Source organism: Poecilia reticulata, chromosome 3 (assembly GCF_904066995.2).
Source record: "Poecilia reticulata chromosome 3, P_reticulata-male-v2, whole genome shotgun sequence".
Classification (NCBI taxonomy): Eukaryota; Metazoa; Chordata; class Actinopteri; order Cyprinodontiformes; family Poeciliidae; genus Poecilia; species Poecilia reticulata.
This window is the reverse complement of record NC_088832.1, coordinates 13,702,405-13,716,650: the sequence shown is the minus strand read 5'-3', so window position 1 is coordinate 13,716,650 and position 14,246 is coordinate 13,702,405. Positions and strand designations below refer to the sequence as shown.

The window sequence follows — 14,246 nt, the reverse complement described above, 5'->3', positions numbered from 1 at the left end:
TGGGCAAAGGGACGATTTTAATTCTTCCTCAAAAAGAAGCTGCATCAAAATACCTGTATGAAGGCTGACTTTGTGTGCTCCACATTGTTTAAACTTATAGACACATCTTAGAGAAAATGGGCCTTGGGGGAATTTTAGTGAGTAATACCTTTTATTATAGAGCAATACTGAAAGAATAGAACTAACATCTAATATAGATGTATTTTCTTGCTAAAAGCTATATCTGTCAGAGACAAAGTGTATCTAAGAATAAACACTGACGTTAGTAAAGACAATAAAACTAAATCTAAGGTTGGTTTATTTTCTCCAGTTTTTCTCTTCGGTATATCTCTGACCTTAACTCTTAAGGAATCTCAAACAAAACTTTTTTTTTTCAAGCTAGGGATGTACTGAACCATTTTGCTAAACAGTCCTTTTAAATCCTATGAACCACTTATTTGATTTAGTCTCCAACATCCAAATCGTACTGATTCCTATTAAAACTTATTTAGATTTTAATTACCAAAATTACACAGCGAGACAAAAACAGCAAAAACTTTCCAGATTTTAGTATAATATTTAGAATCAAAAAATGGAATGTGAAAATGGAAATAAACACAACATTTTTAGTGCCTGCACCTCCCTCAAATAAACCTGGATATAAGCTTTGAACATTAGCATTCACTCATGATCATTTAATCAACCAAAGCATAGCATGCTTTCAAGCATCAAATCAACAAAATTCTCAAGGTGGAAAGAGAAGCTGTAATCTGAATTGAATTTCTTGAGATGCTATAAGTGTGCCCATGAGGTATATCTGTGGGGTTTTTGTTGCTGTATTGTTTCACCTATATTAATGGAAATGTGATCTAAAATTTCTGAGCTTAAACAGATGATGAAACACTATTATTCAAAAATGTTCGTTGCAATAACAGGATTACAGTGGGAAACTTTATCTACTAGCTTAGGTGTGCTACGGACATAAATTGTATGCAAATTCTTTAATCGTCCTTTAAGAATCTGAGGTGACTTACGGGTCAGAGTTCTGAATAAAGTAAATTGTGTTCACTTTCAGTAAAAAAGAATTCCTTCTTTAGACAAACAAGACAAGAAGGAGGCTATATTTGAGCAACTTTGAGATATTTTTGAGTGAGGATGAATGTGTTACAGGGTCAGAACAAAAAAGGAGGGAAGAGGTAGACAAAACCTGTCACAGCCTTGATGAAGATTGTGAAAGCTGCTGCCAAGGAATCTGAGGAATGAGGCTTTCATGTTAAAGAAAAAAGAAAAAAAAATCAATTCAGCTTTCACTCTTGAATGTGCCATGGCCCAGGCCATTCTGGTTATAGAGTACACAGGGTCTTGACAACAACTTCATTGAAATGCATAGTTCAGGGGCAATTGCATGTTAGTTTTTCATCATCAGTAGGTGAGGCACAGAGCAAAGAAAAAATAATCCGATGATCTATGGAAGGAATTATTGCTGCGGAAACCAACAAGCCTACACCATCAGGATCTGCTGCTATAAATTTTAAATTTGCCTTGAAACACATTAGAGAAAAGTGGAAGGGATCGAGGTGACAAATTGGCTTTCAAAAGCTTTTTGAAGTTTTAAGCCTTTAGACATTTTGAAGATCTTGGAGGTCAGAAACCGGCAATGTAATAGCTTTCTGCCATGTCCTGAGAAAAGATTTCAGTAGCAAGAACAATTGTGCAGAGTCCATTTATAAAAGGAGGGTGTCTCTTCTTTCTCTATAGAAGGTCAAAGAGAGCTGGGACAAGACAAATAAAGCAGGTTTTCAGAACCTGCAAACTGTGCAATTTAATTTAATCTGTAAGAGGAGTTTAAAAAAAAAAAAAAAAAAAAATCACACAAAATTTTCCAGATCTTTTTTGAACACGACATGTGGAGAGGAACTCAAAATTGGCAGGCTGTTGATAAAATTTCATGTCAGGTTTTTTTAGAATCTTAATGATACATACATAATATACAATTAAATTGGAAAAAAATGAGACCTGTGGAAAAAATGCCAAAAATAGCAAAGCTGCATATAATGCGGTAACATAAATGTCTTAAGATTGCTGTGCTCTTTGCTCCTTTTTCTTACATTTCAGTATTTCGTCGTCTTAGTTACAGGCCTTAACCTGAAAGAAAGCTGGCCTAGTGGGTCACAGTTTGCAGAGAGGTTGTAAAGGATAGTATCATTAAACAAATGTATCAGCCACGAAATCGGTACAAAAGAATCCATGCATTACCTGAATACCACGTTAGTGAAAACAGTCATCAATAACTAGAGAAAATGTGTAAAAGTGACTTTACAAAAACTGAAATTTCTCCAAAACTGATAAAAGATCTGATAGAAACTGGTGGTCAAGGCTGGCCAGAGGTAAATAGTACTGAAAGATTAGAAAGTTCTGACATGTGCTGATTGAGTTCTAAATGAGACAGCAATGTCCTGCATTCGATATACGTCTGGACAAAGACGTAGGAAGATGAATGCAGAAGCCAGAAAAAGACTCTCCTAAGAAAATGCCAAAGTCTAGCTGAAATCTTTAAAAACTTGGTGGTAAAATCTGTAATAATTAGGTAAAAATCAAACACACATGTTTGGGCAACAATTCAAAGAGGCACGTTTGACACAAAAACAGCACGGTGTATCAGCAAAAGATCACAACTGGGCTATGGCTATGGGAGCTTTGGCTTTTTTGTTTTTTTTCAAAGCAGATGACATCACCACCAGATCCAAACACCAGTTAATTTCGACCCAAAACATTAATTTGCCCACTAAAGATGAAGAGGGTTTTAATTTTTCAGTTTTGCAGTGAGATAAAAAAAAAATCACATCTAAATTAAGATAATAAAAAACCAACGTAACCAGACAAAAACTCTATGGATAAGCCGCAGAGGGCTGTGCACAATGGAGCTCCACTAAATTTGATAGAAGTGTTGAACTTTTACCAGGTACAGCATTCATTTTTATTCCTTTGTATGCAATGTATTAATATTAATAACACACATGGTTCCACAACAATAATTTTTTGGTTTTGGGTCAATTGTATGTGAAAAATTAAAAGTGGAAAAAGTTTCAAAATGTTTTGCCCTAGTTTCATTGTTTCACATCAAAGAAGTTTAATAACAGTGGATTTGAAAGTCACTACATGCTTTATTAGTACTCAAAAACACCCTCCAAAGGCTAGTTTCCTACATGTTTTAGCCATTTCTTTGGTTCAAAAGACCTAATAAAAAATGTTTTTAAAAACTACCAATGATATTTTTTTTTAGCAGATGCTGAGACGATAATTCCGCCATTTTAATCTGCAGTGTTGGGTCGCAAATACATTGAGAACACGCAGGAACGTGATCCTAAAAGACTGGAGTTGATCCTAAAAGAATGGAGTTGGTGTACATTATACTGAAGTTCACAATAGTTTATACACATTTCATTTGGCAAATGCCAGTGTAACAGATATGAAACCATGCAAGTAGATTATCTGTTAGGCGGCTCAGAAAAAAAATCCATCAACAGTCATTACAGTCTATCAATACGGTTTTGATAGTTATTTCCAACTAAGGACTTCGACCAAACACAAACAGCAGCCAAACAGAGTCTTACGGAATTATCCACAGGTGACCAATTTAGGGATAAAACACAACTAAATCTGTGTGATGTCTTCCTGCCTGTTAATCCTTGAGCAATTAGGTTTTTTTTTTTTTTTTTTTGGGGGGGGGGGTTATTTGTCATACAGCTTGTCTAAACAACTAAAGTATTTTATATTCAGTTTGCTAATCTAACATACTCTGCCAGCCCTTGGGTTTCATTAGTTCCTAGCATCTGGCAGCCCTCCCACATCCCCAATGAGAAAACTTCAATTACATTCTCTCCCTGAAAGTCCTCGGTCTGGAGCCATATTGAGCACAGCTCATCACAGTGCCGTGAAAATACATTGCTGATTTACATTCAGTTGTTCACACGGCCGCTTAGCATTACAAAGAGGAGACACAGAATTTATATGATCTCATTCCACATCGAGGATTGCTGTAGGTGCTTTAACACCAAGATAATTTTATAAGTAAACCTTCCTGAAGAGGCCTGATTTAGAACAGTGTTGTTCATTGCCGAATTACAAAAAAATATTTTTCCTGTCCAAAGTCTTTCCCTTCATTCTTAGTCCAAACACAATGCTTTGCATGTGCAGTGCGAGGACGTGGGCTGTCCCACTTCTTTATTTAGTGTGTGGGAAAGGAAAAGAAGTACAGTTATTGAGTCAGTCAAAAATAACTGTTTCGGAAAATTTGGAAACAAAGGGGAAAAGTTGCACTTACAGTAACTTCACAGATGGTACAATATTTTTTGTGATATCCAGCTTCAGGGTTTCTAATGTATCCCATTATGCAAGCATTTTGCATAATTATACAAGCATAAAAAAGGTAAAAGCTGTATTTATTTCTCAGTTAAATTTATGTTAATATAATAATCACTGTGAGTAGCTTGAATACATCTAATGTGTTCTATGACATTGTTTTTGTAGTTTTTTTTTAAAACAAACAAAAAATTGAGAAAATAGCATTATTTTTTATGTTGCAACTATTTAGTTTTTGCAACAAAAACTCAAAAACAGTGAACTATTTGGCTCAATTAATTTTATAAGACCAAAAGTGCAGATCAGCATTGGATGTTTGGATCATTTTGGAGGTTTTCTGACTCCGTCATCCTTGTAGGAATCCCCAAGGGGAGACCAAGATCAGACTGGAGGACCTCATATGTTCCTTCTGGCCTGGTAACATAATGGCATCTTCTTCTATGACCAGAAAACTGTTGCCAAGGAGAGGGATGTCTGGGTTTTCCCTTGGACCACAAAATCTTTTAATCACCATAAAAATTGTAAGCACTAGCTGAGATACTGAAATGTTTTAATTTCCTACCTACACAATAATCAGAAAAACAAATAATTTTCACTCAAATTTAAGGTTGTTTGGTAAAGCTGTCATCTCAAAACGTTGACAAGCTTCCCTGAGAAGCAAATAGACATGACCTGAAGAAAAGGCCTTATCTGTTTAACTTTATTGTTGTGTCAGCTTCTTAAAGAATCCCTGGAGAATCCTTCTAAGAGTTCTAAGAAGTCCGTGAAAGTTTTGCACTCCACAAAACAGAAATACACTAACTTTTAATATACAGTTTCAATGACAGCATAGGTCTCTAAAGTGAGACAAAGCAGGAGGCTAAAGTTAAAGAAATGTTAAAAATCTAAAACCAAAGAAGAAATATTTCCGCAGGATATGTAACAAATGTTGAAGTGAAAAGTTCTTTTGAAAAATGACTTCTGCATAGGAAGCATGACTCATTATTTGTAGTTCATGGCAGTGTGAGGCAGAAACGGCATCCAAGGTTTTGTTTTTTGGGATGGGGTAAGTAAGAAACAACAGTGTTTACCTTTGTGAAAGCTAAACTAAAAATAAATGACTGTGGAGCCTTAAACATGAAGGTCAGTTATAATACAGTATCAAAAACCAATTTCCACTTTTTTGTCAGATCCATTTATCAAATCCATTTTATACAATTACATCATGTGGCCTTGCTGAACCTATAAGCTAAAGCTGTGGCCTCTTTTTATGAAAAGGGACAGAGAACTGAAGATGCTGAGGTAACGCATAAAAGAGTCAGACAAGTGCCAGAAATATGAAATTAACTTTAGGTTGGTCTGCTCTACCAGAGAGATCCAGATGGGAAAATATATCCTTCTGCCTCCTCTTGCAGGCTACACACATTGCACTGAGGAAATGCTTGGGAGCCGTTTGCATCATTGCCAAGAAAGTGACACTGATCAGCATCCAAAAACTGTGGCAGACAAAAAGGTTTTACTTCCAAATCAATCCAGCAACTCCGGACTTTAATGACGCTATTAGAAGGCGAGAGGTTGATGCCGTTTCTAGCCAAGCCAGATTTATGATCTAGTCCATACTTTTGTCATTAGGCTTGAGTCTGACAGTCTGATCAGTGGTCCCTTCATCAAACACCAGAGCTTACCGGCCACATTTGTCCTGACAGTCACTTTTACTGAAACTACTGCAACATAAAAACAGAAGGAAGACATTTAGAAATATCTATCCACTAAGCTGAAAGACTCTAAACAAAGACTGGAAAGGCTTTAAAATAACTTAAAAAAAAAAAAAAAAAACTAACAGCATGTTGCTGTGTTATTGTGTTACTTTACAGAATTACAGCTTGGTATTTTTATATCTTGGTTCTACTGAAGAATATTGTTTGAGTTAAGCAGCATGCTCTGTACACATGGCTTCATATTAAGTGTTGAGCCCAGGATTACTCATGACAATTTCAGATTTTGATTTAAAGTAATCTTATAACTTTACCAACATGTTTCTGCTGATAGGAAGTAATATTAATGTTTTGGATTGGCCCAGTTAGCGTGCCAACTTGTATCCGGCACAAAATCTGTGGAGGGACCCAAAGACTGAAGTGATGGCAAGCTCAGCCTCAAGGACTTGGAGCTCATCTCAAAAGATAAATTGTTGAAAAGCCACTGGAAACAAGTAAAAAACCTGTCAGTAATGATAAGTGGTTATTTCCTGAAATGCCAATAAAGGCTCTTCACGTTAATTATTGAAAATAGTGTAAAATACTTTTGATAGTTTGTTGAAATGTAAATAAAAACTTAGAAAGATTGTATTTTATTATAAAGGTTTTACATTTTGTAATCTCTTTTGTAATCTCTAAACTAATTTGGTCCTAATTGTTTCAGTTTGCCAAGACCATAGGAACAAGTTAGAAACAGTTTGAAGGTTAACCTGCAAACTAAAAAAACAACATTGTTGGAAACATTTCAGAAATTAATGCAATTTCATTATGTAATCTGATTTTTTTAACACTGAATAGATTTTTAAACCATTAAACTAAACTGTTAACCATTTAGTTGATCTAAATCATTCATGTGCAAACTCAAGATTGCCAAACTAAATATGTGAAAGTAACTTTACACAAGCAGCCAGCTCCTTTGAATGCTACTTCACTTTTGATTAAGGAAAATGAGACACTTTGTGTCAAAAAATAAAACCTTTTAATGCCTAATATGCCGCATTAGAAAGCAGGTCCTTTTATTATAGCCGCTTTAACAAAGAGAGAGAGAAAGAAAAACAGCTCATATACATTAAACTAAGATAAGTTTTTAAGTAATACAGTTCAGCTACGCATGTTATAATTAAGAATATGATTGCAATGTTAAAAGTTAATGTGAAATGCCAGAAAGGAAAGAGGAAAGATCCACGAGCCTCGATTACAGCAAAAAGCATAGTGACCAACTCTCTCATTAACACAGCTCAGGTCCCTTATTCAAGTTTATTAAGATCTGTTGGAACTGAAAGACCTTAAAGGAGTTCAGAGTTCCAGTTTAAACAATTTAAACAAAGTACTAAAATCTAAAGGCAAAATCTGAATTAAAGCACATTTTAAAATATATAATTACAAAACAGGCAACATACGTAGTGACTAAAACTTTAGCAACCATTATTAGACCTTAATATCTTATCTGTACCTCACAGGGTTGCTTGTCAGGGACACTCGCAATGAGTCTAGACAGGCAAACAGACGTTCGTCCATCACTCCTGACTTCAGCTCACTGAGGAATTCCTGCGGTGATATCTGATGGCTTTTCTTCAGGCTACCCTGAAAAATTGAAGGAAGAAAAAGAAAAAAAATCCCTTATATGTCTAGTCACATTTCAATTAAAACACAATAAATCCAAATATGACATTTAGTTAACATTAATTGGTCCTTGTATGGGTATGGGCAGCCAATGAGCAGACCTGGTGGGTAAGAATTTGGCACCACAGTTCAACCCATGATAATAGAGTGAGATCCTTTACCACCCAATGGCAACAGCAGTATGCACAAAACATATAGCACATGGTAACAGACAGGGGAACACGAGTGGGACTTGTTCTACACATTTCTCATATCCTGTATCTCCTGCACTTTTTTTCAGCAGTTACAACAGTTTGATAAGTCATTAAAACGTGGTTGTGTTTAAGCGTCTTTAAATGCACAATGAGTGTACCAATGCCGGTGTGGCTCAACGAGAGGAGACGAGCTTTAGAATAGTTCACGGTGTGCAGAGCAGCCAGACCCAGCAACAGGTAGAAATCTTTGCAGTTTATTTCCAAAGAAACCGAGCAAACTCAGGAATGCTGTTGGATGCAGATAATGTTAGCTAAATGACGAATGAATAATATATGTTGATTTTTCACATTAAGCTTTTTAGAGAGAATACTACTCTTGTTGTACCCTATGCTCAGAGATGGATAGGAACTAGCTACGTTTACTCAGTAAAATTTTCTTGAATATTATTATTATGAACCATTGTCAATCTTGAATACATTTCGGAGTACTCTATCCAACACAAGAAACATCAACGAAGAAAGAACAAATATATTTTAATCAAAAATGTATGAGACACAGAAACACAACGCTTTGTTGTTCTAATGTTATTGTTCTAATGATCTCCAAATGCATGTAGTGCATTTGGAGATCAATAATTTGTATGGTACCAAAACAGACCACAGCTGGAATATTTAGTGAAAAAGAATGCAGCACTCTGTTCTTACAGTTCCTTTTTCACACGTCATTGTCTGATTTTGAATTTAAAGACGTAGAATTCAAAGATTGTAAATAGGGGTGCATCGATTGCCGTTTTCTTGCCAATTACCATTCTTTAAAAAGCCTGACACGCTGATTTTGATTTTGGCTGATGACTTTTTTCTCTTTTTTTTACTGAAATGTTACTAAATATAACTGCAAACATGACCTGGCAGGCCGGTCTATCAGTCAAACATCTCATCAGAGAGCAGAAGGCAGTGGTTGATTTTAGACTTTTACTGAGGTAGATCAGATCAGAGGATAAGATCGGCTCTAAGACATAAATCAGTGCACCCATAATTGGAAATATTAAATTCTTAAATATCTGCAACATTTTGAGCTAATGCTTATGTTAATCTGAGAATAATTAGTCAGGATTTTCTGGTGACTCATGCGGATGAGGTCATTAGCGTTTAGGTCATTAGCCTATTGTTTATTTCGTATTAATAAACGACATGGTTATTCTTTCATTTGAAAGGTTACACAAAGTTTTGTTAATGTATTTTTACTAAATAAAAAGCCAGTAACCTCCCACTTAAAGACAAATAAAGGATTATTCCTCTAGAGTCGGATGTGGATTTGGCATAATTAATTTATCAACGTTGATCAAACAAGATTGGTGATAAAAGACATCATGTATGTAAAACTTCAGAAAGCTGCATTTGCTACCCTACTTATGTGATTTTCAAACCTTTATTTAAATATTTTTAAGTTTCTATACAAGAATAGCAATAAAAGTGCTCAGTAAAGATATAAATGTCAAGCCATTTCTAATGATTTTGCAAACAGCAGAGAAAATAAAAGCTTAAACATGACTTTGATCAACAGACAACACTTCTTATAGGTTATATGGTTCTGCATAAGCTTCTCCCCCCTCTAAAACAACCATAAATCATTCAAGTTTGACTTTTTAAAATGTCAAAACATGCCTTTGAAGAAAGCAAAAAGAAGAGACAAAAGAATCTATATCAAGAAACAAGAGTTTGATATAATTTTTGAAATAAGGAAGCAACTTCAAAAGTTCTCAAAATATCATTCGGTTCACTTTAAAGGATATCTGCTTGACATCACTTCACAGGGGCATCCTCTGACCTGCCCTGCTGTGGGAGCGTAGGGTAACTTCCACTGCAAATAATACATTTCTCAGTGTGTTTTGCCTGTGAGGAGAATGCTTGGGGCCCAGTTGATAGAATCAAGTAGATCAACACATCTACATTAACCACCCAAGACAAAAAGTCTCTAGGATGAACTTGTGCTCATGTGCACTCACACGTAACACTGCACAAATAAGTACCTTAAAATGTAAATGTACATTTAGTTTTCATTAACCCTTGTATGTAGAAATGGGGTCCAGCCGACCCCACACACGTAAAACTATTATCATTTGCCATAGTCCTCTATGTTTGCCTCAGTCCTCGCACGCACAAGGGCTAAAAAAAACCTAAAAAAAAAACACGAAGCACTGGACAATATATACCCCAAAAATGTCTTAAAACCATAAGACTATTGAAGACCACGTTTTCATTGGCCTCAGGTAGAAATTCCACCAAGGCTAAGGTTTTAGTGAGTGCATCAGTGGTCTTTTAAGGCTCTTTTAATTGACTTTTTAAAAAGAGCAAGCAGGAAGACATGACAATTTCACATGTGCTACAGTGCGTTTTTTTTCCTCCACTGGAGACTGTGGGCTTTCTTCACGATGCCCTTACAATAACGTCATTATTCAGAGGTTTTCTGACATTGACCATAAAATAAACATTGTAGGATTTCATTTGAGTTTTTTTTTTTTTTCGCCGTTATCCTTGAGGTTTTTCTTACAAAATAAATGTTTTACTTTGAGAGAAGCAGGCCTTGTCAGTAACTAGATTTTTCAGCTTTCTACGCATAAAGATAAGCATATTTTCAAGTTCATAAAATAAAACATCTGCCATAATCCCAAATATATCTGAAAAGAGAAATGCACAGACATTGCATAGTGAAAACTATGCAACAGATTGTGTTGACCTACATTTGCAAGGTAGTTGAAAACTGTCTTTGATGGATATGCAAAAGTTTTAGTGGTAAGGCAATTTGCAAAATATTTATTTCCCTTTATTACCTCTTCGAGAAGTGAAAATAAAATCTTTTAGGCAAGCATTTTTTGCAAACTTGCATATGTCTTCCCTCTTGAATTGAAAGTTTGTTTACTTAACACAACAAAAATATTGACAAGTTTCATTTTTTGTGTCTATTTTTATGCCCTTAAATAAGGGCAAACATTTTGCTCTACATGTTTTGTTACTTGCATCGTATTAAATGGTAATACAGTATCCCTGAAATATTTTAGAAACAAGTAATCGCTGTACTTATTTGTGATCGGTATTGCAATAACATCATGAACATTAACCTTAAACCGGTTAATATACTGTACCCAAAAAGAAAATTAGTGAAGCGAGATATTTTTAGATACAGTAATCAAAATCTATGTCTTCATACTGGTTTGTTTTTAAAGATTTTTGGGGGGTAAATGAGAATATACCCTACAATCTACACTAAATTATGCTAGTTGAGATGTTTTTACTGGGATGGAAAATAAGATTTTAAGATTTTATATTTCTACTCTTTCCAAAAGATTTTTCTGTGCTTCAGGAAAATATTTTGTACTCCAGCTTTCACTTCCCTGAAGCACAACACGAAGCAAGGGTTGGCCTGATGGTCTCTAAATAAACACTCCTTGAAGTTCAATCTACAGAGTAATTACTTTTTTTGCATAAGAATTTGAAAATAAGAACAGCAAAGTCTGACTTGAATTTCAAAGATCTCTGAGAGACAAAACTAAAGGGATCTCTGAAGATTCTTGGCGTTTCAAAGACAAAACTGAGTAAAACATAATTTCCTGCACAGCAAGGGCACGCCAGAAAAAAAAGATCAAACTAGGGGTCGTTGAGAGGTACAGTGGTTATTTCTAGTCAACTACTGCAATACACACAGTCCAAGGTCAACAATTATTTTGAGTAACAGCTCACATGGAAAGTGTTTCTCAAGAGGGCCATCTACCAAATTCATACAACAGTGCCTTGTGGAAGGTTATTTGACTTTTTTTCCTTTGTTGGCTTACAGGATGAAACTAAAATGAATGCATTTTAAGATTTTATATAAAAGCTAGGGAAAAAAATAGAATAAATTCACTGAATTCATGAAAAATAATCTAGAACCTTATTTATGTTCATTAGGTAGAATGGTAAAAAAATCTCATTGCATGTAAAAAATTTCACAGCATTACTAATTAGCCAAACATTAAACCTGGCATATATATATATTGTTACTGGAGTCAGCATGCAGCCCATAATGCATTTGAATAAGTAGCATTGAAGATGAGGTGCACAATCATAAGATTAAAGATCATCAAAGCTATTACTTTGCACCCACAAAGCGACACCACATAATACACTTTTTCCAAGCAGCAATTATCCTGTTCCAACAGGTGTTAACAACTGCTAAAAAAAAAACTACGCCATACAGCCATCACCAATTTCAGATTTTCTTTGAAGTCTGACTCGAAATTGCCAATTTTTTTATCAACTTCAAAAAAAAATGTTGCCAAGAGACATAGGAGAAAAACCTGACCATTACTGTTCACAGACAAATAAAGGAAAATTGTCCATTTCTGATTTCTTTCTAATTGAATTGTATACCTCAAACATTTTTTAAAAATGACTGTCTTTGATGGATATGCAAAAGTTTTAGTGGTAAGGCAATTTGCAAAATATTTATTTCCCTTTATTACTCTTCGAGAAGTGAGAATAAAATCTTTTAGGCAAGCATTTTTTGCGAACTTGCATATGTCTTCCCTCTTGAATTGAAAGTTTGTTTACTTAACACAACAAAAATATGACATGACAAACTAAATAGAAAAAATATATTTGGTGGTAAAATTGTAAGCCAAAAAACTCACTGCTTTGGAGGCTGCAAAAATATACTGGAGGACCATTTCTCGCTTTGTATTGAGGTCTTTTTCCCTCAAAGGAGTCTTTTTGTCCTCATTCAAGTTCATGTCCTCCTGAGAAAAGGGTGAGAGATGTTTGTTCAAAGACAAATACAAACCACCACAAACAAAATGACAATTTTATGTGTTAAAACCACATAAACCATAAGTTGTCACATTATGTATATGAGGGGCTGTCTTTTAACACAATAAACAGTTTGTCTGTCAGATGAAAAGAAGATATGGAGTTAGGCAAATAGAAATAGCAGCATCAAGTTTCCTTTTGGTTACATGCATGTAGTTTATTTATAAAAATATGATTTCTCTGTTCTGCCAGGACACTTTTTGCCTATGAATAAATACAGATGCTTTGTGATCTGAAGCAAGTTGGGATGATGTCAGCCATTACAGGTGTTTGAATGGGTGCTCACCAGTTTGACTTTTAATGGCAATGCTTGGTCCTAATTAGAGCAACTAACATGGTCTAAACAATCCTTCCTGCCAATTACTGATATTATTGAAAAAATTAATCATAAGCTCTAATTGGGTTTCACATAATTTTCCTGCTTCACCCAGCTTCTCTAATTGACAACATCTTGACTAACCGGAAGAGACGATGCGGATTCTATAGCTACTTTTAATCACACTTAATAGAATGTGCACCGTTTTGGTTCGTTTATTTTCATATTTCGAAAAGTTACTGTAATGCAAGGTAGACATCTCATGATGACCTTCAACAAAAATTTTTCTTAGAAAATATTTCCAGGATTGTACAATGCAAAGTATGTACATTCTGTGCACTGAAAGGAAAATGCCATCAACGTTATTTCTTTTTTTTATCCCTGTATCTCATTTACTGTTTTTTAATTAAGAAAAAGCAACAATAAGTTGCTTTTTTGAAGAGACTCAGCGGTGCAGATGCAACCCATTAAATCAGCTGTCATTGCACCAAAGTAGACTTTTACAAAAAGAGCAAAAACAAAACAAAAAAGAAAGAACACAGTGGATACAGCCTAGCCTTTGGTTCAAGCATTCACCAATTAAAACAATCAAAATATTCAAATTTTTATACTGCACTTTGTTTTAGCGAGTGACTCAACTGATTGCATCTGAGCAGGGCCAGGAGATGGGGCTAGCAGGGTTCACAGAATTAAAGGGAAAAACAACTGTATAGATATGTCAATGTGGCAGGAGTAAAAAAAAGCTAAGTTGTCTGTTTTCTTACAATATAAAGCACTACAGAGTTTTAAACCTTGTAGATGTAGATCTGAAAATTAAGACTTCACCATATCAAATAGAGCAATCATTTAATTTTTTTTATATCCTTATAACTTAGCAATTGGCATTGCTTGAATTATATTAAGTGGTGTTGTCTCAAAATGCCTTAATTTAAAAAAGAGAATTAAGGCAAGTTAGCATAATGATAAGACATACCATCATCTTCTCAAACAGAGCCAAGATCTCTTTTTCCGAGGTGATCTTTGAAGAGAACTCCTCAAAATGATGGAGGGTTGATGCTGAAGCAGTGGACCAGTCATTGGGGGTATGTTTCGAGAGCGTTAGGGGTGGACGCTCCTTTTTGCTGCCAGGAATTCGAATACTTGCAAATCTGTCCAGCTGTGGAAAAGAAAGAGAAATAACTTCTTCAGGTACAAGAA

General features: G+C 35.0%; 1 protein-coding gene across 4 annotated transcripts in view; it reads right to left on the bottom strand.

Annotated features, from left to right (window-relative positions):
* The window catches only part of LOC103461982 (protein diaphanous homolog 3), a 163,367-nt gene that overhangs the window by 144,360 nt on the left and 4,761 nt on the right, over positions 1-14,246 (bottom strand). For all 4 annotated transcript variants that reach the window (XM_008404411.3, XM_081605120.1, XM_081605119.1 and 1 more), the window contains 3 exons: positions 14,023-14,205; positions 12,559-12,663; positions 7,528-7,658 (listed from right to left, as the gene is read on the bottom strand). In XM_008404411.3, coding sequence (XP_008402633.2) covers positions 7,528-7,658; positions 12,559-12,663; positions 14,023-14,205 — 419 coding nt within the window. The remainder of the gene's footprint in view (positions 1-7,527; positions 7,659-12,558; positions 12,664-14,022; positions 14,206-14,246) is intronic.